The 25,344-nt window shown below is 39.7% G+C and overlaps 1 protein-coding gene across 1 annotated transcript; it reads left to right on the top strand.

Annotated features, from left to right (window-relative positions):
- On the top strand, window positions 1-23,665 carry ARG1 (arginase 1). The gene is made up of 8 exons (XM_083176711.1): window positions 1-158; window positions 5,274-5,346; window positions 10,297-10,471; window positions 11,937-12,096; window positions 12,910-13,004; window positions 14,886-14,990; window positions 18,555-18,691; window positions 20,353-23,665. Exons 1-8 carry the CDS (start codon window positions 102-104, stop codon window positions 20,517-20,519), a joined length of 969 nt encoding a protein of 322 aa, XP_083032837.1. The 5' UTR covers window positions 1-101; the 3' UTR covers window positions 20,520-23,665.
- Window positions 23,666-25,344: the final 1,679 nt, after the last annotated feature.

The following is a 25,344-nucleotide window of genomic DNA, read 5'->3' as shown; positions in this document are numbered from 1 at the left end:
GGTGGAGATGTTACACCTCTTTACCTCACAGTAATGCACATTGGAATGGTACAAAAGGAGCGTGTTAGCAGCCAGACCTACACACTAGAGGAACAGACACGATGAGTGGAAGAAAGAGATTAGTAGGAGTCATTGGAGCTCCTTTCTCAAAGGGGCAGGTGAGACTTTTCCCACAATTAATTCTTATATGCTAACATCACCACAAGGATATATCATAAATAGAAGTCAGCTCTGAAGAACAACATATTAAATTACTATTTAACTAGACTAATTTAGCTCTTCTATTGCCATATGTCCTGACCGAAAATTGTTTTCAGGTAATCTAATTTTTTATCTTTAACATGAAATGACCAGAAGCGATGTGCATATTTAACACTAATATTAATTTCCATAAGCAATTTTAGAATTTCCTATTACTATCACCACAATAGCAGTATATATATATATATCTATATCAGCAGTATATATATCATTACCTTAACTTGACTTCACAAGAGATTCTGTATTTGTTACTGTGTGATTAACAGAACTGATCTAGTTGTGAAATGAGAAACCTGTTCTCCTGACAGTCATCTGTGAGTGCAAAGGGTGACAGTACAGTAGCTGGATGACAAGCGTTACTTGGAAAAAAGACATAAGTTATAACATGTACTATGAAATAGTATTACACATTAGCCAATGTACTCACACTGTTTTTAAAGTGCTAAGTTACATATAAGAATTATTAACAGCAGAATAACAGTGTAGTATAGTAGATAATTAGGTTTTTGTTTTTTTGAAAATAATTACAGGTTGAGTATCCCTTATCCAAATTATTCCGAAAACCATACATTCCAAAAAGTGAAAAAAATGGGGACATGATATGTAATTGGCACTACTGGGGACATGATATGTAACTGGCACTACTGGGGACATGCTATGTAACTGGCACTACTGGGGACATCTGTAACTGGTACTACTGGGACATGATATGTAACTGGCACTACTGGGGACATGATATGTAACTGACACTACTGGGGACATGATATGTAACTGGCACTACTGGGGACATGATATGTAACTGGCACTACTGGGGACATGATATGTAACTGGCACTACTGGGGACATGATATGTAACTGGCACTACTGGGGACATTATATGTAACTGACACTACTGGGGACATGCTATGTAACTGACACTACTGGGGACATGCTATGTAACTGGCACTACTGGGACATGATATGTAACTGGCACTACTGGGGACATGATATGTAACTGGCACTACTGGGGACATGATGTGTAACTGGCACTACTGGGCACATCTGTAACTGGCACTACTGGGACATGATATGTAACTGGCACTACTGGGGACATCTGTAACTGGCACTGCTGGGACATGATATGTAACTGGCACTACTGGGGACATGATATGTAACTGACACTACTGGGGACATGATATGTAACTGGTACTACTGGGGACATGATATGTAACTGGCACTACTGGGGACATGATGTGTAACTGGCACTACTGGGCACATCTGTAACTGGCACTACTGGGGACATGATATGTAACTGGCACTACTGGGGACATCTGTAACTGGCACTACTGGGACATGATATGTAACTGGCACTACTGGGGACATGATATGTAACTGGCACTAATGGGCACATGTTATGTAACTGGCACTATACAGTATATGTGCAAGAAAATTATTGCCTGGCATTCAAAGTCAGTGCCTGAGATTGTACACAAATTTTGTTTCATGAATTGAAACCTTGTTTTTTTTTTAACAAATAAAATATATTTGTGTGTATTTCGTGTGGTTGATGTGTTTGTACAGCATAAATGCAAGATACTTCAAAATATATAATTAAAATATTCCAAAATACGGCAAATCTGTTGTCCAAAATTCTCCTGGTCCCGAGCATTTTGGATAAGGGATACTCAACCTGTATCTACTATACTGACAATTGTCACCAAATTCCATCTATATTTAAATGGTTATGGGGAAGATTTAGCAATGACTGAAGAGGTCAAATGCAGATCCTTGCTATCATTTATCTAGTACATTCTATACATGATTGCTAGAATTGGATTGGTTATACTTGAAAACATCTCTGCCTGTCCTCTTTAGACATTTTGATAAATTTGCCCTTTTACTTCGTTTGCGACACATCATGTTTTTGGAGTATTTTTTATATCTTTTTTAAGCCATGAGCACATAGGTTTACAGTAGATTTTCTACAGTTGTCAGATCATAAATGAGTCAGTGCAGTATAGATTTTCATACTTGAGCACAGGTGAGTTGATCAATACCTCAGTTATTTAGTGCTGAAGTCCTAGCTTATAAGAAAGGTTGCTTTACATTTAGAGAATTGGTTCAGTCAAAAATCGCATGATGCTTACTGATTCCTTCAACTGGACAAGACAAGATGCGCAGTGGCGTAATTTGCTCTGTATCACATAATTGCAGCCCTGCACCCAAGTAATAGTGTTGAAAATATTGCCAAGGGCAGGGCAGTAATGACCCAAATTATAGCATCACACCCTTGTCCCTCACACATCAGTCTCCTCTTAGACAGATTTGCAGGTATATCTGTAATCCTGTATCTCCAAAGTTCATTTCTGGTAGTGTTCACCCTTTGTGTCACTCTGCAAATATGATGAGACAATAATTTAATTGTTCATTCATGTATGCATTTAGGGGCACAGACAGAACTTTGTATGCCCAATAACATGTTCAATGGGACCCTCCCTCTAAGCTCCTGAAAAGTCACCTCTCTGTAGCAGTTGGTAATTTTATGCCCAATAAAATGGCCCTATTTCTTTTTCTGAATCATAGTAGTGCTTTAGTTAAGGTTATGTCCCACAGTAGTTCCCCAATATATTTTATGAAGCATAATAATACCCTAGTTCATGTTATGTCACATTGTAGGACTGCCAGTTCACATTATGCAACACAGTACCCCCAGTTCACATTATGGCATACTGTGTTCTCAGGTTATATTATGCCACATTGTACTGTTCCCAGTTCATATTATACCACAATACAATGAGCAGATCCAGGGGCATACCTAGATATATACAGACTCCAAGGCAAATTATCTTAAGAGCCCCTATGCACCACCCAATGGTGAAAAAGTATATAAGACTAAGCTGAGACAGGGAAGGTGGGCCCCTCTCAGCTCTGGGACCCTCATAGCTGCACTCCCTGCTCCTATGGTAGTTACACGCTTGTATGTATTATTTCCTAAACAAAGAGAATGTTATGAGTGTTTTCATGTAGGGAAAATATTATACTGTGTATTTTATAGGCTTTTAGTGCAAAATAGTTAATAGATAATTTCTATAAAATGTAAAAGAAAAAAGGTTAAGAAACAGATGTTGTAAATCCAGAAATTTCTGCTACAACTAGGAATGCAAAAACATTGCATAATATCTCCTCACTTTGTGTGACAGCCTGTGACGTGACAGACAAGACCAAACCAGACATACAGTAGCAGATTAAACTCAGTGAAATATTAGTAACCGTGTATGTAGAATAGTGTTCATTCAAACAATTCAATTTAACAATGTCCTGTGAATACCACAATAAAAGCAACTACAACATGAAACAACAACTTAACAGTGAGCAGTGAGGTATAGTATACTGTATGTGTACAGTTATGTGTGTACTGTATTTATAAAAATGAAAGCTCACTTGTACAGTTCAGTAACCCATGGCATCTAATCAGTTTTGACTGGTCTATATTTTGGAGCTCTTATACTTTGAATAATTTGATAAGTCATTAATAGATTGATGTAAGCCTAGTTTGTTATGTTTTAATTTCTACTACCCCTTTTTCACTGGTGAAAAACCTGGGTAATTGCTGGGTATACCCGGGAATCGGCACAGTGGAAACGGCTACAAGGAAAAAATCCCGGGACAAGCAGGATTTTTAGCAGGAAAAACTTCCTAACAGTGTAGTGGAAATGGCTCTTGTCTGGGATTTTATACATGGGTAAATCCAAAAGCTGCTTAGTCCTTTCAGGGCTCTCACTGTCGATGAAAAATTTTTTAATGACAAGAACAGGTTTTACTGGCTGTCCCGGGTTTTCCAGGGTTCAGTGGAAATGGAGAAAACCCGGGAAAACCCCAGGAAGACGATGCAGTGGAAACGGGGTCTAAGTCAGGTACAATTTAGCAGGATTCAAGGTAAAGAATCTCAGGAAATAGCCAGGTTTTGGGAGGAAAAGGGGTATATGGTTATATGGGCTGGGGGACGCGGTTATATGGTGTCCATGTCGACATAGACAACAAAAATCCATGTTGACCTTTTTGTTTGTGTGGACCTTCTGTCAATGTCACCTAGTTGTGGTCGACTTAGTGACTCTCGACCTAGACATTGTTGACCCACTATCCCAGAATTGAAGTTGGACATACCAACAGAAATAGGGACTGTTGGGAAGTATTCATATGGTAAAAAGAAGACAAAAAACCCCACAGAGAAAATGTATTAAAAATACACAGTAGAGGCATACCACAGTGACCATAAACACTACTGTTATTCTTCTCTATTCCTGATTCAGAGATGCATGCTAATCCGATGGTGTGCAGCCCTTTACCTAAGAGTCCACTCGCAATGTTTTCCAACCACGGCTAGGGTGTGTTCCTGGCCCGCCTTCCTAGAAACAGGGGCGCATCACTCGTCCCGTAGGGACTAGCCAGGGTCTGTGTGGTTGCACTTATATTTCCTGGCCCCACCAGCTGCCAGGAACCAGCCAAGCTGAATAAGCTTCAGCTTACACAGCCTGGCTGCACCTACGCAACCAATGGTCACAAAGGTGATTTGAGGCAGCGTCTATGGACACTGCACACAGATCGCAAACGCAATACAGGAGGTGTTGTTTTCATATAGACACCTCTGAGTAAATTTACCAAGATGGGAGTTACATTGAAGATGGCATGTTACCCAATGCAACCAATCTGAATCAACTTCTTATTTATTTAGCAACTTCTAGAAGATAATAGAATCTGAATGGTTGCCATAACAACACCCCATCGTCAATAGAACTTCAAATAAACCCCCTCCTGCTGTATCTGCATTTTGGTGGATGTAATTGTAAAGCAGTTTGTGTGCAGCTCTGCAATTCCATCAATCTCTGAATCATGCCTTATGTTAGGACATCTGAATAATATAATAACTGTGTATATTATATAAAATTACACCCACAGTTGTAAATTGTATTTATTTAAAGGTCATGCAGATTTTATGAATAATATGCTGTTTCATTTTACTTTTTTCTTGCCAGCCAAGAGGTGGTGTGGAAGAAGGCCCAAGGTATATCAGAGAAGCTGGATTAATTGAAAAACTGAAAGGACTGGGTAAAATATTTACATTAAATAAAATAGACTAAAAATACATTTTTAAAAACATAACCATTGAAAATATGTATGTTTTTAATTTCATGTCTTTCATTTACCTTTCATTTGAAACTGAAACAGAGGGGCAGATTTATTAAGCCCGGTGAAGTGATAAAGGGTCTGGTACTTTATCACGGGCCAATGAGCTAATAACTGTCAAGTTACAGGCTGGGTTTGAAAAATTACAGTTGGGGGTTGATACAGTACCAGACACTTTATCACTTCACCGGGCTTAATAAATCTGCCCCAGAGTGTCTATAACATTTTGGAAGTTGTTTTTTATTTGAAGAACAGTTTTTAGAGTAAACGATTTGAAAAAAAAAATACATGAAAGGATGACTGTACTCATTATCTGATTCGCACAAGGCAATTACAAGCCAATTATTTATTGGAAGCTGTGGTTCACTGCAAATGTTACATCCACATGTAATGTTTGTAAATGAGTACCAGCATTTAAAGTTTTTGCCAAGGATTATTTTTACAGTTCTTTTTACCAGTGTATTCATTCAGTGTTTGTGTGAGCAATGCTAGTATTATTTGATTACAATGTTTGATTACAAGGTTTTCTGCTCTGACCTTTAGGGGGAAATTTAGTAAGATGTGTATTCTACTTCACAGGTGATGTTGCTATGGGAAACCAATCAGAATCTACTTCTTATTTATTTAGCACCCTCTAGAAGATAATAGACAGGATCTGATTGGTTGCCCGTAGCAACATCGCATGTGAAGTAGAATACACATCTTAGTAAACTTCTCCCTTAGTGTCACAAGAGTACAGGAGGTAAGAAACATTTTGAACTTCATTTTATCTAATTTTATTCTACCCAATGCCCTGTTCATAATTGTGGATGTCATTTTATACAGATTGAGTAAGCCCTCATCCGAAATGCACGGGGCCACGAGCATTTTGGATAAGTTATTTTTCTGTTTTTTGGAATATTTTTTTCTATACTTACCTGGTCCCCTGGTGGTGCCTCAATGGTCCCCCAATGTCCATGGTGTCCCCTGGCGCGACCGCGCACTTGCGCAATGCACCCCTGGGACCGGAGACACCGCTGAAGAGGATCCTGGAGGCTGCCATGGACATCCGGGGACAAGGTAAGTATGAAAAAAAGGAAGTGGGGGAAAAAAAACCACGAAATATTCTGGAAAACAGCGGTTTTCGGAATATTTCCGTTTTTGGAATGCACGGATAAGGGAGATCCGACCTGTATTTATTTCAATAACATTAGGTACTTGTGACTTATCTGGGTGCCCGATTTTCTTCATCGCACCTAAAAATCGCGTCAAATCGCATCGCATACAATCAGATTGCATGCGATGCGATTTGACGCGATTTTAATATGTGAAGGCACCCAGATGCCTGTTTCATATGTGAAATGTCCCCCCAGACCAAATTTTTAATTGTATACCCACCCTGATGGCTAAATGCCCCCCTTTGTTAACGCCACCCCACTATCAACGCCAACCCAAAGCGTGGCGAGAGCAGCGCGCCCGCGAGGGGCAGCGGTATGCGTCCTCCAACCTTTTCATACCCCCACTATCCACGTCGGCGTGGAGTTGAATTTATATAGTGTGGCGAGCACAGCGAGCCACCGAGCCCGAAGTGTGGCGAGCCCCGCGCGGGGACGCGGATACCTGTGAAGCCAGCGAGGGGACGCGTATAGCTGTGAAGGTATCCACGTCCCCTCGCGGGTCTCGCTGCGCTCGCCACACTATATAAAATCAACTCCACGCTGACGTGGATAGTGGGGGTATGAAAAGGTCGGAGGACGCGTACCGCCGCCCCTCGCGGGCTCGCTGCGCTCGCCACACTTCGGGTTGGCGTTGATAGTGGGGTGGCTTTAACAATGGGGGTCATTTAGCCATCAGGGTGGGTATACAATTAAAAATGGGGTCTGGGGGGCCATTTCACATATGAAACAGGCATCTGGGTGCCTGTACATATTAAAATCGCATCGCAATACAATAGCATACAATGCAACGCGATTTTCTCTTCAAGGGAATTTCAAGGGAAATCGCGTCAAATCGCATGCTTAAAATTTGAACAGAAACTTTTCCCTATATACAGACACAGGAGGGAGCAACAAAATCTAAAATACACACAATGTCGCACACGCACTTGCATTACAACAGATGACATCGCTAGTGAGAGCCATGCTGCAACCCTCCTGCACCATCATTAGCCACTGCCAGTAGCAGCAAGTGTACACTCCGCCGAGTGCCCGTCACAGACAATCTCGCTGGGTACACACATCATTTAGCATGTACCCAGCTTTAAACTGATTTTTTTTTAAGACAAATTCTATTAAATTATTAAAACATTTAATAGTGAAAAAAACACGTTTAACTAAGGAAGAGAAACATTTATTTTGCTAAATTCTTAGTTTTTTCTTAAATTCTTAATATGTAATGTAAATAACAATTTTAATCTCCATTCTGACATAGATGTGACTCATGATTTTACACATTTCTAGTAAAGTTTTATTATGCCGTATTTCCTGCTACTCACAGATATTCTCGTGCTTTCCCAACAATCTGTCATACTTGCAACTTTAGTGATTGACTGCTGTAGATGTGATAAACAGAAAAAACTTTTCTCAGCCTTGTGTAATCTCTTGCAAAACATCACAAATTACCCAATGAAATATGCCTCAATGAAATATTAAACAATTGTATTTTGTGCCTTTAAAAACGTGCTATTGAATATATTATAAATAATAATTGTATTACTTGCGTCTATAAAAGAAGACAAAATACCAGGGCTGGATTATCCACAGGGTGATGGGGTGGTCGCCACAGGGCCCCCACACTGGCCCTGCTGCGATGGTGGCGGGTGGGTGGCAGGCAGCCAGGTTGGGCAGCCAGGGGACAGGCAGGGGGTCCCTGCAGCAGATGGGAAGTCAGCAGCGGGGTCCCTGTGCGGCAGATGGGAACAAGCAGCGCTACCAGTTCCCATCTACCGCAGGGACCCCACTGCCTCCCCAGCGTTGCACAGCCCACCGACGGCGCTGCCTGGATCCCCGCTGCCTGGACCTGCCTCCGTCGGGGGGGGGGGTTAGGGGCACCACAGTTTTGTTGTCCAGGACCTCCACAGACCTAAAACCAGCCCTGCAAGATATGGTATATAACATATAGACAGATAATTTTCAAGGTTTGTAAATTGGTAATACTGTAAGTTTCAGTGCATTTTATGTAATGTCATGTTTAAAAAGCCTCTACATTACACAATACTCCCCTTTTGAATTAGCTATTCATGTTAAGCTATAAGCTATTCATGTTCATGTATTTTCAGAGCTTTATGAATCAGGTCGATCCTATTAGCGCTGAAGGTGCAATATGCTGTCCGAGTGCCATTTAAATGCTGGAAACGGCACCCGAGTTAAGCCGATCCCTTCGCTGGGCTGAATTCACGTAAAACTGCTCGCAACCCTATGGAGGTGCGAGCACTTTTAAGCGAATTTAGTCCGCCATAAAGTGCACCCAGTGCCGAGATGATTTATGAGTGCAAATCATCCACACCTAATAGGATCGACCCCATAGAGGTAAGTAGGCAATACTTATGAGATCTCATGCAGGATTATTCTTATTATTTATTTATTTATATTATTTAATAACATGATCATTTTCACCTACTTTTGTATAAATTAAGTAATAATAAATAGACCTTTTATGAAGAAATATTGGTACTTGTTTCCTAGCAGGGCGCCCAGATTTCTTACGTACGCAAACGTAGTGAAATCGCATCTCATCGATGCGATGAAAAAAAGGACACACAAATGACATAGCTATAATGCATATCAAAACAGTGAGATCATATCCAGTGGCGTCTCGTACCTTCATGGGAGAGGGGGGCTGCCTCTTGCTGCAGCCGCCGCGGGGGTAACGTGATGCAGGTACCCCATGTCGCTGCCATCGCCTCGCCTTCCGGTCCCATTACAGTTCCCACCACCTGTGCTATGATGACAGGAGCCGGGACTGGCGCATGCGCAGTACAAACATCTGTACTGCACATGTAGCCAGCTTCTATGGGCTGCTTGGGTAAGAGCCCATAGAAGGGAATCATGGTCCCGGCAACTGGGTAATACAAATGACAGACCGATGGAGGTACTGCACATGCACAATCGGGAAATTTGCCCGGCAGCCCGCAGAAAGGCTTCCCAGGGGGAGGGAGAGAACACCTCCCAAGTGGGACTGCCTTGGGGACTGGCAGGTTGGACTTCCAATAGGAAGTCACTGCCAGTCACAGTGAAGCCAGTGCAGTCTCACAGACTGCATCTGGCTTCACTACAGTGGCAGATTTTACTTGGGGGGACTGCAGCCCTGCAGCCCATATGTAAAAACCACCACTTATAATATCTAAATAAGTTAAAAAAAAAAAGAACCTAAAGAAAGAAAACCTACAATTTCAGTATACATTTCTGCCCTACCTACTTAGCAGTGGGTCTAGTTTTGTAGGGAGGGTTCTTGGAATATTTTTTGTGCCCCCACACCTACCAGAGTACCAGTCTAATTCTGAATAGCAACAAACACAATACAAAGTAAGGTACTAACTTAACCAGCACTGAATCTGAAGATCTTCAAAGCCAGTGGACATTATTCTTAGATAATGAGGTCACTGGCCAGTTCGGCTTGCGAACAGTTCCAAGAAATAAAAAATCTTTATATATAGTGAATTATAATTTAATACGTAGAGCAATAATCACAATAAAACCAAGTCACTATTAAATAAAAAGACAAAATCAAAAGACATCGAATAAAATACAAACCATGCTGTGGGATTCTTGCAGATAGACAGATATTTTAAAATTACAAAATGTAGAATAATGGTGTAATGCATTAACACTTGAACATAATGGTGAGGGTGTAACTGAGTGAGTTTCTGCATAAAATGTATTTTCCTGTTTTTAGACTATGATGTGAAGGATTATAGTGATCTGCAGTTTCCTGATTTACCTAATGATGAAGCATTTCAAAATGTGAAGAATCCTCGAACAGTTGGACAAGCTACTGAGAAAGTTGCCAATGCAGTTGTAGAGATCAAGAAGTCTGGAAGAGTGTGTCTAGTCCTTGGAGGAGACCACAGGTATTTTAATATTTATTTTATGTTTTTTAAAACACAGGAGAAAATACAGTAATATTTTTTTTTTAAACAGAAGGCCAAACATTAATATTTTATTCATATTAGCTTAACTGCAAAAACACAGAAATATGGAATATGAACAGTGAGCTCATGAATATATATATTTATATTGAACATGTATCATTTCTAAACCAAATACGGCATAGGTAGAGGCTTATATCCCAACATCTGTCTTTATAAAGCTCATAAATTAATAGATCTGTTTGTTTACTTGTCTGCTATTAACACTGGAACCACTTACCTTTTGTAATGTAGTTTTCACCTCTTTGTATGTAATTTCCTCTGGCAGGTTTTAGGCCAAATATTATCATTATCTCTCATTAGTGGCAAGTAAGTCCTAAGGGACTCCATAAAGATACCCTGGCCATACAAAACATTCCCAGATGAGCATTACACAGCTACCGCTTGATGTTATGACATCACATGGACCTGCCCACACTGCATGTCCCTTTGATGTTCTTTGATAGGGTAATAACTTGGACACACGTGGTTTCAACCACTGTATGTGGACAGTCAGTTTATGTTAAATGTGACACGGGTATGAAGCCGGTTTCTTACCTAGGGCTCCAAAAGTTCTAAATCCACCTTTTTTTGTAACACACAACAAGACAATTCACAACACATAAGAACAATATGCACAATTGATACTTTTTTCCATATAACACATTTTTCCAATACCCTCCACCTGCCCTGGGGAAAAAAAGTATTTGAACAGCCACTGATTCTGCAAGTTGACCCATTAAAACAGGTAACGTGTGGAGGATAGAAAAGCTTCTTTAAGAAGTAACAGGTCTGTGAGAGCCAGAAATCTTGCTGGTTGGTAGGTGTCCAAATATTTATTTTCTGCAAAAATATACAAATAAATTGTTTAAAAATCATACAATGTGATTTTGTGGTGTTTTTTTCCCACATTCTGTCTCTCACAGTTGAAGTGTACTTATGATGGAAATTATAGACCTTTTTAAGTGGGTCAACTTGCAGAATCGGTGGGCCAAATACTTTTTTGCCCCACTGTATTTTACTAAAATCCTATGTAATCATCGTCTGTTATCATTGACTTCCACCCAAGTGGAGCAGAGTACTGCAGCTAGTTATTAATAAGCTGAGGCTCTTTCAAAAATAAAGTTTTATAGTGATGTTTTTTTGGGCCAGAAAACAACCCTAAAAGGACTTTCACAACAGTAATCCTAAAAATGACAATTGTTTTAGAACTATAAATAAACATATTGTGATTTGTTGAGATAACATTCCATGTTTAACATAAAACAATCTGATGCATTCATTTATTCCTTAAATTGTAACATGATGTCCTAATGGTAAAATATTAGCCACAGATGTACCTGTGTCACATGTCAATATGTTGTGACATTCTGTTTTTTCCCCTTATCCTTTGTTTGTGCTGATGCAGCTTGGCAGTTGGGACGATTGCAGGTCATGCCAAGGTTCACCCTGATCTGTGTGTAGTTTGGGTTGATGCCCATGCAGATATCAACACTCCATTGACATCACCAAGTGGTAATCTACATGGGCAGCCAGTCTCTTTCCTAATAAAAGAGCTGAAAAACAAGGTAAACAATTGCCTATAGTACACATTAGATGTTTACATCACAGTAGTTGACATTTTTTGGTCATGTCCAGATAAATTGCTTTAACAAAATCCAATTGCCTTACTATTGTGTACCCAAGGTGCCTGGGAAATCGTGAAAGTAGTGCTGCAGTAACTTTACAGGATGAGAGCTGTGGCTCTTCTCTCAGGCATCCCCTTGCCTAACAAAATATAGCTCAGCTGTCCAGGCAGCTAGAGAAATAGTAAACAGTAACCCAAGACATAATAGATCAATGTCATTGGGTTAGGAAGAGGTACTGTAGATAGAAGATAGACCCCAGCAGATTCTGTACATCACATTTACTCTGATCTAAACCAAAGTCACTGAGTATTTTAAAACAGGAATAAAACAAATTAAGAAGTTTTTAATCTGAAAATTCCAAAATGTGTCATTTGAGTTATCTTGCATTTGATCAACTAGAATGGAATAATGGAAATTCTTACTATGCAGATATAAACATTCATAATTTTCATGATAAATAAAGGACATGCTAACTGATATACAGATGCCAAGTACTAAAACAGGAAAGGAAAATATGAATCTTATACTAAATGAAGAGCCAGTGTTTTAAAACATAATATGGCCAACAGGGAACAGACTGAAGTAAAAGAGAGACCACATGACTTTTGCATGTCTCTCCAAAGTACTGTAGAGACAGTATGTATCTACTGTATGTGCTAAAGATTTATGTTGCCTCAATAAAAAAAGACAAAAAAACAACATAAAAACAAATCATCAGACAACATGAGATGATTCACTCTTTTTGGCTTTTAGGTGCCGGATATACCAGGATTCTCTTGGGTGAAGCCATGTTTGTCTGCCAAAGACATTGTATACATTGGACTAAGAGATGTTGACCCTGGAGAACAGTAAGTCGCTGCTACACCGCTACAATAACCAATTACTGTATTTAGGAGCCCCTTTATCAATGAGTTTTATCCATTAAAAACATGTTGCTTATGATAAATGGTGCTCCAGCCAATCAGCTCCTAAAATATATTTGAAAAATGAAGGGCGCTAATTGGCTGGAGTACCATTATGCTTCCTGGATGTGACACTACAAATGGCATATTCAAGATCACATTGAATTAAGTCACTTTTCATAAAATGTGAACATTCAAGTATAACCCACCTGTTAATGCAGGGCTGGGCAACACCGGCCCTCCAGATGTTGATGAACTACACATCCCAGCATGCCTTACATCAGTTTCAGCATGGCCACCTAGCAAAACTAATGCAAAGCATCCAGGGATGTGTAGTTCATTAACATCTGGAGGGCCGGTGTTGCCCAGCCCTGTGTTAATGGTATTCCTGAGGTGGTCCAGGAACAGATGCTGAAGTCAACTACAACACACGTCCCACATGCATGCGTGTCCCAGTTTCCCATCGGCAAGGGACGGAACCCTGCATGTCTCCGCTTCAGTGAGATGGGCAGGGTTAGGGATTACAAGGGAGTGGAGCACTGGTAAAATGGAGTATAATTAGGAATTGTAAGAGGGCTTTACTTTGAGAGCTATGGTTGAAGGAAAGAATGTCTGGAGGGTGAACTGGGAGATATGCATTATAGAGAAGAAAATCATTGGGTTATGAGGAGTGCTTTTATTAAAAGCAATAATAATAAAAACATTGTTAATCTAGCTAGGTAAGGATGTAAATTCTAGAGAATGGCAGCAATGCCAGATTAAACTCTGTGGAATCTTAAAAATGATCTCCTAATATGTGTGGAAATCGCTGGGCACCTTCACATTTTTTATGTTTTTCATTTTACCAACTAATAGTCTATGGGGTTTATTTACTAAGATAAGAGTTCTATTGAAGGTGGGGTTATAGGCAACCAATCAGAATCTACTAATTTATTTAGCATCTTCTAGAGCAGGCATGGCCAAACTATTGCCCTACAGCTGTTGCCTTGCCACCGTTTGGCTATTAGGGAATGCTATAACTATGGCAAGGCATGCTGGGATGTGTAGTTTCACAACAGCTGGAGGGCCATAGTTTGGCCAGGCCTGTTCAAGAAGATAATAGAATCAGATTTTTCAAAAGAACTCCTATTTTAGTAAATTAACCCCTATGATCTGGAAACTGTAATGAGAATCTGATGTCTACGGTTTATGTACTTTAGATTATTACTGTGAAAATGTAAAATACCCATTATTTTCTCTAATCTTTAATGTCAAGTTTTCAATTCTTTAAGTGGATTTATTTTTTCTATATTTTGAAAACAATTGAAGAAAGCTTTATGGTTATTTTCTTTCAATATCAGATCAATATTATTTTAATCTTTTGTCATGGGGCCTCTAAAAGGTGTGGGGCCCACAAGCATACTCTGCCTGTTAGCTGATCTGGCACTGGATGTCAAACAACTGAATGTGAGTGTAAAGGCGCCCATACATTACTGCGATGTATCACCGCAGAGAGGGGGCCAAGTCAGAGGTTAGACAAGCAACAGATCCGATCTCTGGCTCACATCCTAAGCACAATGGGACCATGCATCGGACTGAAGGTGACCCTAACTATACATTCTATCCATGCTTGTGTGGGTTTCTTTGGGTTGCTTCGGTTTCCTCCCACAAACCAAAAATAAAATGATCATTTAATTAACTCAAAACTACCTGGTAGAAACTATTACTGTGGCAACATAAAATTTCCCACCCACAGGAGCCTTCTATAAGGTCTAAAATCATAGATTAATAATTTGCTGAAAAGATACAGTATACAGTGCATAATTGTATATGTTGCTTTTATTTTAGTTATATTCTTCAGACACTCGGTATCAAGAGCTATTCAATGTCTGATGTGGATAGACTGACAATTAACAAAGTGATGGAAGAAACAATTGAATATTTAGTTGGCAAGTGAGTATGCACAAACAAAATATATTTATACCTGTTATACATTTGTTAGTTTTGTCATGCAGTAGTATCACAATACTTATATTTAATGCATGTATTTTAAGATACTTAAGCCTTGAGAAAAATTAGCCCTAAAAACTTCTGATTTAAATAGAATAGGGATATTTTTATACTGAAGCTTTACTGTACAATCATCCTCTAGAGGTCTTTTTGCTGTTTGGTACTGGGTTATCATGTTGAAACAAGTGATTTCAGTGGGAATGGCACATAAAATGTGTGATTTGAACTGAATGCATTAGCACAAAGATGTATCATAAATATAGGAGTGCTTGTAGAACAAGTAAGGGCAAGTAATACCTAAGGACCTGTTTATCTGCCAAATAATTTAAAATGAATACTGCACTTTTGGTGTGATTCTGGTTGGCTCAGTAAGCTGGGAGGAGTCCGAGCACCCGCTGCCGCGCCAATTTCCTGATGTCTCTACAGCAGGAGAAATTACCCCGCCATTCCTCCCCCGGGCTGCCCCGATTCTTGCTAATGGCTTTGCAACTATTCAAGTCACCAAAGCCATTTGAAAAGGAGACCTGCACATGTGCAGGACCTCAAACATTGGAATTCAGCCCCGTCTGATCCGATTCTTTAAATTCTTTATTTCTACTTTTGCTCCTGATTTCTTCATGTTTAATGTATTCTACTTTTGTCTTAGTTGTGTACTTACCCACAATACCTCCTACCCATGTTTTCCATTTATCTGGAGCACAGGAGTCTACTGGTGCTGGAAGTGTTCTTGGTGCAGGCTTTAAATCTTACTGTTACTTCTGATTTGTTATTTTATTGTTCCCAATAGTTTCTTTATTCTTTTACAGCAAAAATGCTTTTGAGTGGACTCCAACTCCAACTACCAGATATTAAAAGCTATCACAGAGCTAAGATCCATAAATGTTTGCCAACTATCTCCAATACTTTGAAGCATTGTCATATATATTTTCAGTTTTTGACTCCATCACCTTCTTTCTTGCTATTCCCACAGACTAGGCTTTTCGGTTATTGGTTCATTCTTTGACATATAAAAATCCCTTCTCTGCAACTTAAGGCATGCTTCTAAGTATGTTATACTACCACATGGGCTGGGTGATATCTTGCAGGACCCATTTGCACACAAGCAGAACAGGTCTGGTGCATGTGCAAAGTACTGAAAGTCAATACTTTGTGCATAACCTTCGCATTAGCTTTGGAATCTGAATACCCTATTATGGGGGTATTCAATCCCCCGCCGCTATTTCCGATCGGGGAAATAGCGGCGGGTGCCTATTCAATGCTGTCTTTCCCAACAGCATTGAACAGGCATCTCGGCAGAACGGAACCGACTTTAAAAGCAGTCAGGCCCGTTCTGCCGTGAACAGCCATGGATTGCCAAGCTCACGGCCTTATCTCGATGATCCAAGGCCATTCCTCATGGACACATACCCTTTTCGGCACTCAGCAGGCGGGATATTGATACCAGCCTGCCGAATCTTAGTCGAGCTGGCCTAGAAAGGGTCAGGGTCACGACTGTCGGGATGTCCTGACAGTCGTGACCTGGGATTGAATATCCCCCTAAACAGGAATGTATTGGGACTAAAAATAAAAAGCTAAAAAAAATTTAGTTGATAAAACTAGAATAGACACAGAAATCTATTACAAAAATAAAATAAATTGTAGGAAAATGTCTAAAAAGTAAATTGGGTTCTAAAAGCTAAAAATAGTAAAGCTAATCCTAAAGTGTTTTACCCAGGAGATACCCCCCAAAAAATATTGAGCAGCTCCATATACTAGGAAAAATTATGTTCTAGCATAACAAGAAAAACAGAACTATAATTGATATGGAGTCCAGCAATATAAGGATACTGGTCACCGGACAGAGCCATTGTTACAAACTTGTAAACAAATAGTAGATGGAGTATAATTATTTTTTTTTATTATATAATTGAAACCTAGAAATTATTGAGTTGTGACTCAGTCATGGTTTCTGAGAGAGGGATTACTATAGGGTTCTGGGGCCAATTCAGGATTGCTTGTTGCGATCTGAATTTGGCCCCCGTCGGGGTTGGCAAATTTGCATTTCTGCGCCTTGGGAACCACATCAACTGCCACCCCCAAATAATGCTGAACTTTGCTGACTGAGGATGCACTGGCAGTTAATGTGGCTCCCCTATTTTATTTTTGGACTGTACTCTGTGCTGTTACCTCTGGAGCCATCACTGGTAGAAAATGATGTGCAGGGTATGTCCATTGGGTAGTAACTAGTAATATATTGTGGCAAAATATGGTGGATAGCTATTTGATGGACAAAGGATAGAAGCCAGCATATTAATAGCAGAAGGATGACTTTTATGAGTGACTTATTTGTATGATGCCATTGTCTGAGCAGGATACACCATATACCAAATTAAAGATCTTGGCCAATAGATTGCAATTGGTGGCTTCATTTTGCAGTTGTGTGCAAAACATCTGCCTGCTATTTTCAATGCATCATTATTGTGACAGTTGATGGACCCTGTGCACCTTCTGGCTGACCTGGAACATGTGACCTGTCACCTACTAAGAAATACATTTTTCCAAATTTGACTCCTAAAATGGTGAAAATGGGTAAAACGTTCTGCCCAGCATACCATTGCCTGGTTGAAACCAGGCAAAGCAGCAGGACATATATTATTATACTGGAAATAATATAATATTTAAATATCAAATACTAGTACTGTTACAATAAAATAATTGAAATGGAGAGTGATGTGGAAAAATGCTAAATAAAATCATAACAATAAAAGCAGAAAAAAATAACAAATGACAATGATAGACAAAATGATCATAAATATGCAGGTATACAAGATCAATGAAAAGTTACTGTAATAAGTGATACCCAGTGTTTTTTTTAATCTATGCAATAGCTGCAAATGGAAATATATAGTAAATGATCAAACTGTGTCTTTCATCACCCTGTGTTTACAGCTAAATAAATACAAATTTAGATTTTCATTTTTTATCCAAGAAGGAAAGTAGGAAGAAAGGAATTCATTGTAGTTGTGGAAGGCAGGATCAAAACATATCTGTCAAGTAAAAATGTATTATGTGACAAAAACATCTTGGGTGAAATTTAATACCGGTAGGATTAGAGTTTCAGAAAGTTAGAGGTTTGGTAAGAAATCTCTTTTTTTTTTTAAAGCGGCAATCATTTACACTTTAAACTCAAACTGGTTTTGCCATGTAAATGATTGCCGCTTTAAAAAAAATGGAGATTTCTTACCAAACCTCTCACTTTCTGAATCTCTCATCCTATTAAATTTCACCCCTTGTGTGTTAAAGAAAGTGTAAATGCACTTTTGCACATTGTGGAGTCTTTTGGTATCATTTGGTAACATGATCTGTGGAATACCCAATTTACAAACTGCTATTAAAATTGCGATAGCATTACTGCTGTAGGGGTAACAGAATCTAAAACAGATTGCTTTGCACTGCTAAAAATATTTACAGAACTTATTTACATATGTTTTATTTATATTGATTTTGTTCAATTAATTGTTTTAAAAGGAAGAAAAGACCAATCCATTTAAGTTTTGATATAGATGGATTGGACCCCAGCGTGGCACCGGCTACTGGAACACCAGTTCATGGAGGACTGACTTATAGAGAGGGAATGTATATCACAGAACATCTTTACAAAACAGGTAACTATTAATAATACCCTAAACATAATGTACTCTGCTAGTGTAGCCCTAGCCTTAATGTTATTACACTGCCTGAAAGAAGTTGGGAGGAGGATGCATGAAGTAATAGGTTCTAAGGAATAAGATGACTATAAAAAAGGGCACTTAAAGCTCCAATCATGTGAGATATTCCTTCATACAGTACAGATGTGTCTTCATACTTCTAGCCACAGTACCATACACATGGTGCGGGTGTGCCTCCAGGTCCTGTGCTACCCTGCTTGTGCTGGGCATTATTTTATTTATTTTATGGAAAAGGAGTCTAAAATGCAACCCGATGTGACTAGGATGCACCAGAAGGATTCAGTATTGAATCCCGGCGGTCGGGATCCTGACAGCCGAAATGCCGACAAGGGGGGGACGTGGATCATCCCCCTTGCGGGCTTGCTGCGCTCGCCACGCAGCGGGCCCAGTGCCTCGCTACGCTCGGCACACTAATTTATTCTCCCTCCAGGGGTGTCGTGGACACCCACGGAGGGAGAATGTGTTGGCATTTCGGCGGTCAGGATTCCGGCGTCGGGATTCTGAACGCCGGGATCCCGACCGCCGGGATTGTAACTGCATCCCCACCAGAAGACTGTGCTAATTAATTTAACCTGATATGTAAGACTTGCATATCTATGTGCGAACAGGTCTAAAAACATAAAAATGCTGTTTCTGGGGCTTGGATGCCATATGCAATGCCATGTTCAGATAGCATTGACCTATATAAACCTACGTGCTAGCGTTGACCTACTGTATATAAACCTATGTGCATCTATTACACCTCCCTGCTGAGAGTGATCCAATCGAATCTCCACCACTACCCCTTGTGGTGCATACATAATTAGACGTAGATAAGACGCTGGGTCATAAACCCGGAAGTCCTATCATTGGTAAAAACATCTGACTGCAACAGCTGTCCTTTGTGATTTTATTCATGTATACAGCACTAGTGAACACAGATATGCATGCATTGAGTGCAGTGATTCATCGCATGGAAAATATGCACAATCTCCTGGTGCATACTATTTGCATCACATTGCATCGAAGAAGCATTTTCAGCAAAAAAGATGCTTTACCTACCAGTAACACAGGATCAAGAGGGGCTGTTTGGTGCAACTGCAGCAAAGATGTAGGAGGACATAATGGGATGTGGTTAACATTTTGGAGGTTGGAATACTGGCAGTCAAAATACAGCACCAGGATCCTAAATCGTGGCAAGAAGACTGGTACTGGAATCCCAATGTCACTCTCAATGCTAACAATGGAATCCCAAATGCCAGCATCCCGGTTGTAAGTCTACTGAGCCAGGTAGGAGTTAGGCTGCAGGGGAGGGAAAGGTGGTGGTAGGGTTAGGTCTGTGAACTAGCGCAAGGGTTAGAGTTGTGAGAAGGGAAGGTTAGGTACTAAAAAGGGGGTTAGGCACTAAGGGGGAGGGATAAGGTGGTGCAGGGAGAAGGTAAGTATACCTTTTGGACCCATCAGGATTCTGTGTATCGGGATGCTGCTATCAGTCTTCTGACCGCTGGCATCCCATTCACCACCCACCTATATGTATTCCATCATAATGCAGGGTACTTTTTATTGTATTGTACTGTATCTGCAGTTATCATTTACTCTGAAATGTATTTCCTGTTTAGGATTACTATCTGCAGTGGATTTAATGGAAGTCAATCCATCTCGTGGAGAAAGTCAGAGAGACACTCAGCTGACTGTGACCACAGCTGTCGATATGATATTATCCTGCTTTGGTAAAGCACGGGAGGGATATCACGGATCATCACAGTATCTTCCTGATCTCAGCTAAACCCTATAAGTCTGTAAAGTCCATGTCACACTGCAAGTCTTTTTTATATTTTTTTTATTTGCTTTGTAATTAATGTTTCTTTAATGGGAACTATTTACATGTTTCCTCCTATATCCACAATTGTGTGAATTCATGTAATATTTTTTTTATACTTTATATTCATTGCTTAACAAATGACAGTATAAGATAGGGAAACAGCTCAGCCAATATTTAGGTAATGTTACTTTTCCCTATTTGGTACAAACGTTTGCATTTATAATCTCAGATCCGTTTCTCTATGGATCATTTTTTGTGTTTAATATGATGCATAAAAAGAATGTACTTACATTCATTATCAAAAACAATTTTCACCATTAAACATACATTAGAGCTTTGTAGTACAGCTGAATAATGTGGGGTACACACCAGGACGATATGGCCCAAAACGAGCCAATTTAGATACAATCTCGACCGATTGTATGTAAATCGGCCATGTTTTGGGCCATTTCGCTGCCCTTTTGATGCAAACCCGATCCGATGCGCGGCCCTGCGGGTCGGTTGGTCTTTTATGAGATCCTACCTGCTGCAGGTAGGATCCCAGAAATTACCATTGTAGTGGGAGGGGGTCGGGATCGGATCGCGGTCACATTAGGGGCATTTTCGCGGTGGGTAGGCAGCGCCGTCAGCTCGTGAGCGGGTCGTACGTTCCTGTGACGACCCGATCACGAGCACCATCGTCCTGGTGTGTACCGGGCATAAGTAATATGTTAATATGTTTCTTTCATCATGAAGAATCGAGACTTCAGTTTACTGTGGAGATATAAAAATCTGCTATTTAAACTTTAAGATGCCTATTTACTACGCTGTTTTCTTCCTAAAACAATGCAAATTATTTCCCAAACTAAGCCAATTATTAAAGCTTTGAATGTGGGGGATCTTGAAATGGGAAATTATTCAGAATAAAACAGATTGCAGGAGCTAACCATAGACCCTCTTTATACTATATATATATATTTATTATATAGTACCCTATTCAATAAGCTCTGAAAAACATTGTGTATCATCTATATTGGGTCAGCCTGGCTGGAGACTGTTCTTTTGATCGCCTTAGTTTGCACAAATTTAAACCTCATGTCCCCAGCGACACCTCAATGGTAAATTTATGCGACAGAAAATTCTAAATCACTACACTAAGGAATATACTTTTTGGGGGGGGGCATTTTTGCAACTGATGATAAATCCCATATGTCCTAAATTTGTTTTAACTGGACAACAGATCAGGTAGCAGTAGCTTTTTGCAGTTAATCTATTTTTTTTAGTGCAAACATAGTGCATTCCTTTATTAGTCTACAAGTAGTATAATGGAAAATTACAACACAATTTAGGAGGTAACTTTTCAATAAATGGTCAGTAACAGTCAGAACTCTTGTTTCGCTTCATATTTGCACATATTAAAAACTAATAATACCTCATAGCTATAGTAAAGTTAAAGACGGCCATACTGAGTATGAGATGATCAAAGTGTTGAATTATTGTTATTAAAAGGAACTAGAAACTGTACAATTAAACATAACACAATATCTGCATATTTCCCACCCCTGTACTAGACAAAGCTAAGCAATCATTTTGTAAAGGCTACAGTATGATTAAACTGGGTGCTTTATGAATGCCTTGGATGGGTACAAACTAGAACAACCTCAGCATGATACAGTATGTCATTTTGGGCCAAATCGGAATGACGTATCGGTTGGATCATTCAGTGTGCACCAGAGATTGCCTTATCTTGCAGGTCACATGCAACATTTTGGAGGCCATGGTAACAATTGCACAATGGTATTGTACATTGCACCATCCTCCCTGGCATCCTGCAAGTGTGTATGCTCAGTAAAAAATAAAACCATGATTAAATGTAAGTGAATCCATTTGTTAAATACATAATCAATTGCTATCTCACTAACACACTTCAGATGGCATCAGGGCTGTAACTAGGGGTTGGAGAGAACGGAACTTGCCAGGGGCACTGTTTGAGGGATGGAGGCACTACCTGGCTCATTTTTCCAATCCATAGGGGGCTGAGCATTACCAGTACTTGGAGGAAAAGCACAACTGTATTCGAAGATCCCACCGCCTTCCAAAGCATTGCTGTGTATAGGGTAGCTTGTTGCATGTCCTCTCTTTATTAATTCTGCTTCAGATCATGTCTCCCCCCCCCCCTCCCTTTACTATCGCTTTCTAACTTAGGTCATAACCATGTAGTATTAATTTGCCCCATGTTGTATATATCCTACAAGGCCTTGCATCTTGCCCCAATCCTCCACCCTAATATCCCCCATACCTTACTACTCTTGTACCACCCTACTTCCCAACCCTTCCTGCCAAACACCCCTAGCCACTGTTATTACAGTGTCATCCTCCTCAATTTTCTCTGTGGACCAATAAGTCTATGGGCACACCTCACCTTAATGTGTATTACCCTTTCTTCTACATTTTACGTTTTTATTTGCAGGGTTTTCAACAGTATGGCCAATACAGCGTGGATGGCAAAGTTATAAGCAAATATTATAAGGATGGGTAAAGTCCTTCACATTTACCAGCAGCACGTAGACTCCTAGTTACAGTTCTGGATAGTATTTATTACATGTTTGTCCTTAAAAGATAATATAAATACTCATACAAGAATGCTTGACAGACTATTTGCTTTGGTAACCTACAAGAAAAGTAGCCTTTAGTAAAAATATAATTAATCAGATTGTTCTTTGGATACACACCCTCCAAAAAACATCAGCTGTACTGTTCTTTGAATATTCTACAATCATGTTGGCATTGCACCCTCAAGTTCATTCACTATATTGCTGAGCTGTATTGGTTCACTTAACATTCATCCTTTAGCTATACTTTAGTTACAAACATATCAGGATTTGAAAGCTAGTCCGGTTCTGCTAAATAGCAATGAGATTAAATAACTAGCGAAAGGTGACTAGCTGGAAACATCTGTGGCATTTTAAATTGTGTATAATTGAACATTTGCGGCATATTTGTTTTTTAAGAAACATGGAGAATGTGTAATAATCGGATATATTTTATTGTATGTTCTTTTGCCCTTTTTTGGTCTGTTGTATAAATTAAAATGTATAATAAAATGGGGAAAAAAGTATTTTTAAATCAGATCATATCGGCTTAAGAGTATTTTTTGTATTGCAAATATATGTGTATTAAATTTATTACACATAATAAATCTGTAAGGGTTGTGCCATTACAATTGTTTTTTAAAGAAATATACTTATATGAACTATGGAGATGAAAAAATGTTCAGAATTTTTGTCTTTTGTCTGTTTGTTCCAGTATCACGCAAACAACTGAATGAAATTGGATTGCATTTTCACTATTGTATAGGTTAGCGACCTAGAAAGAAACTGTGGTATGCATTATCTCAATGTGACTTTAGAGAAGAGCAATAATAATAAAAAAAAAACAGACACTTTACACTTAGGAGGTTATTCTGGTTGGTGCGTAAATTTCCAAATTCATTCGGAGCGGACCGCACGCCATGCTGTGCGGACATTGTAAGAAGAAACGCCCACAGGTCCTCCGCATACGGACGGACTCACTCTCTAAGAAGAGGGTGTGTTTACGGACAACATCCAAACCGTGCGTGTGCAGTAGCCACACAAAGATTCTGCACGGTCTTACAGCGTCAGAACGGACGTGAAGCTGCACGTACGCACCGATGCTGTGTATTTCCGCAAAACTCACGACTATTCTCTGAACTCATAAATCTGTCACATGACACACTTATGCAATTAGGCTACTTCATTAAAAATTGTTTGTTTGTAATTGGAATCAATTAAATCCTAATAGATACTTAAACACATTACTACCACTTTACATTAACCCTTACATCATGTGAAGTGCTATTCATTCATTGTTACCCCTTTACCTCGGTTTTATGTATGCATATTATGTAATAATTGCTCCTCAAATGCAATATTCTACAATGTGCTAATTATTACTAACACATTATAATGCAAACTTACCAACAGTTATAAACACAGGGTGTGTGTGTATTTATTTGGATAATGTTATTCAGCTTTCAGCATATATTTGTGTGTTTAGTAATGGTCCATTTAGGCTGCAATGGTTCCAGTTGAAGCAATGAAAAGAGTGTAATTAATGAGTAATGAGTAGAGGAGTGGATTGTATTGTGTTCAGCTGACTGTGGTTCAGGTGCGGCCGTACTAATTGGGCGATCCGAATGCCTAGCGCATGACCGAGTGGTGTCCGCAAAGTGAAACTTGCTTATGAAGACCGCATATTTCCTGCCTGTTGGTTTGTATGCAGTCGGTGTTCTATCCGAATGCACGCCTACCAGAATTAGTGCACTGCCTCCTGTACGCCCATGTTTATGCCCAGTTTAGCCCACTTTGAAACTACGCCCCTGTGTAGTTCCGAATGACGCCCATATTATGCCCATATTTCCTGAGTGAATGCGGTGCACATTTCTGAACGGTATTAGTGAGAACGAGTACGGAGACCGTGCGTGGCACATGCACATAGCGTTGCCCACGCATGCGCAGACGGCTAAAAAACGCCATCCGAAAGAATTCGGAAATTTACGCATCGACCAGAATAAGGCCCTTAGTGTGTGTTAGTTCCAATCATAGGTTAAAGTGGGGGAGACTGGGTGGAACCAAGTTCCACCACCTGTAATGGTGAGGTGGAACTATTTCCACCTCGGCCCTACACATTCATTCTAACAGAAAAGCATTATAGTTTGCAGGAAGGGTGGATGCTAAAAAAAAAAACCTACCACTTTAAGCCCTAGTTCCAATGAGTAATAATAGGCAAC

The sequence above is a fragment of the Crinia signifera genome, chromosome 3 (assembly GCF_055691185.1).
Source record: "Crinia signifera chromosome 3, ASM5569118v1, whole genome shotgun sequence".
Lineage (NCBI taxonomy): Eukaryota > Metazoa > Chordata > Amphibia > Anura > Myobatrachidae > Crinia > Crinia signifera.
The sequence above is the reverse complement of the archived record's forward strand: the minus strand, read 5'-3'. Positions and strand labels throughout refer to the sequence as shown.

Excerpts from the sequence above, each read along its gene's own strand:
- ARG1 (XM_083176711.1), top strand. The coding sequence starts at position 102 with ATGAGTGGAAGAAAGAGATTAGTAGGAGTCATTGGAGCTCCTTTCTCA. Across the intron at positions 12,097-12,909 it reads TAAAAGAGCTGAAAAACAAG|GTGCCGGATATACCAGGATT; the intron begins GTAAACAATTGC and ends TTTGGCTTTTAG. Across the intron at positions 14,991-18,554 it reads ATTGAATATTTAGTTGGCAA|GAAGAAAAGACCAATCCATT; the intron begins GTGAGTATGCAC and ends TTGTTTTAAAAG.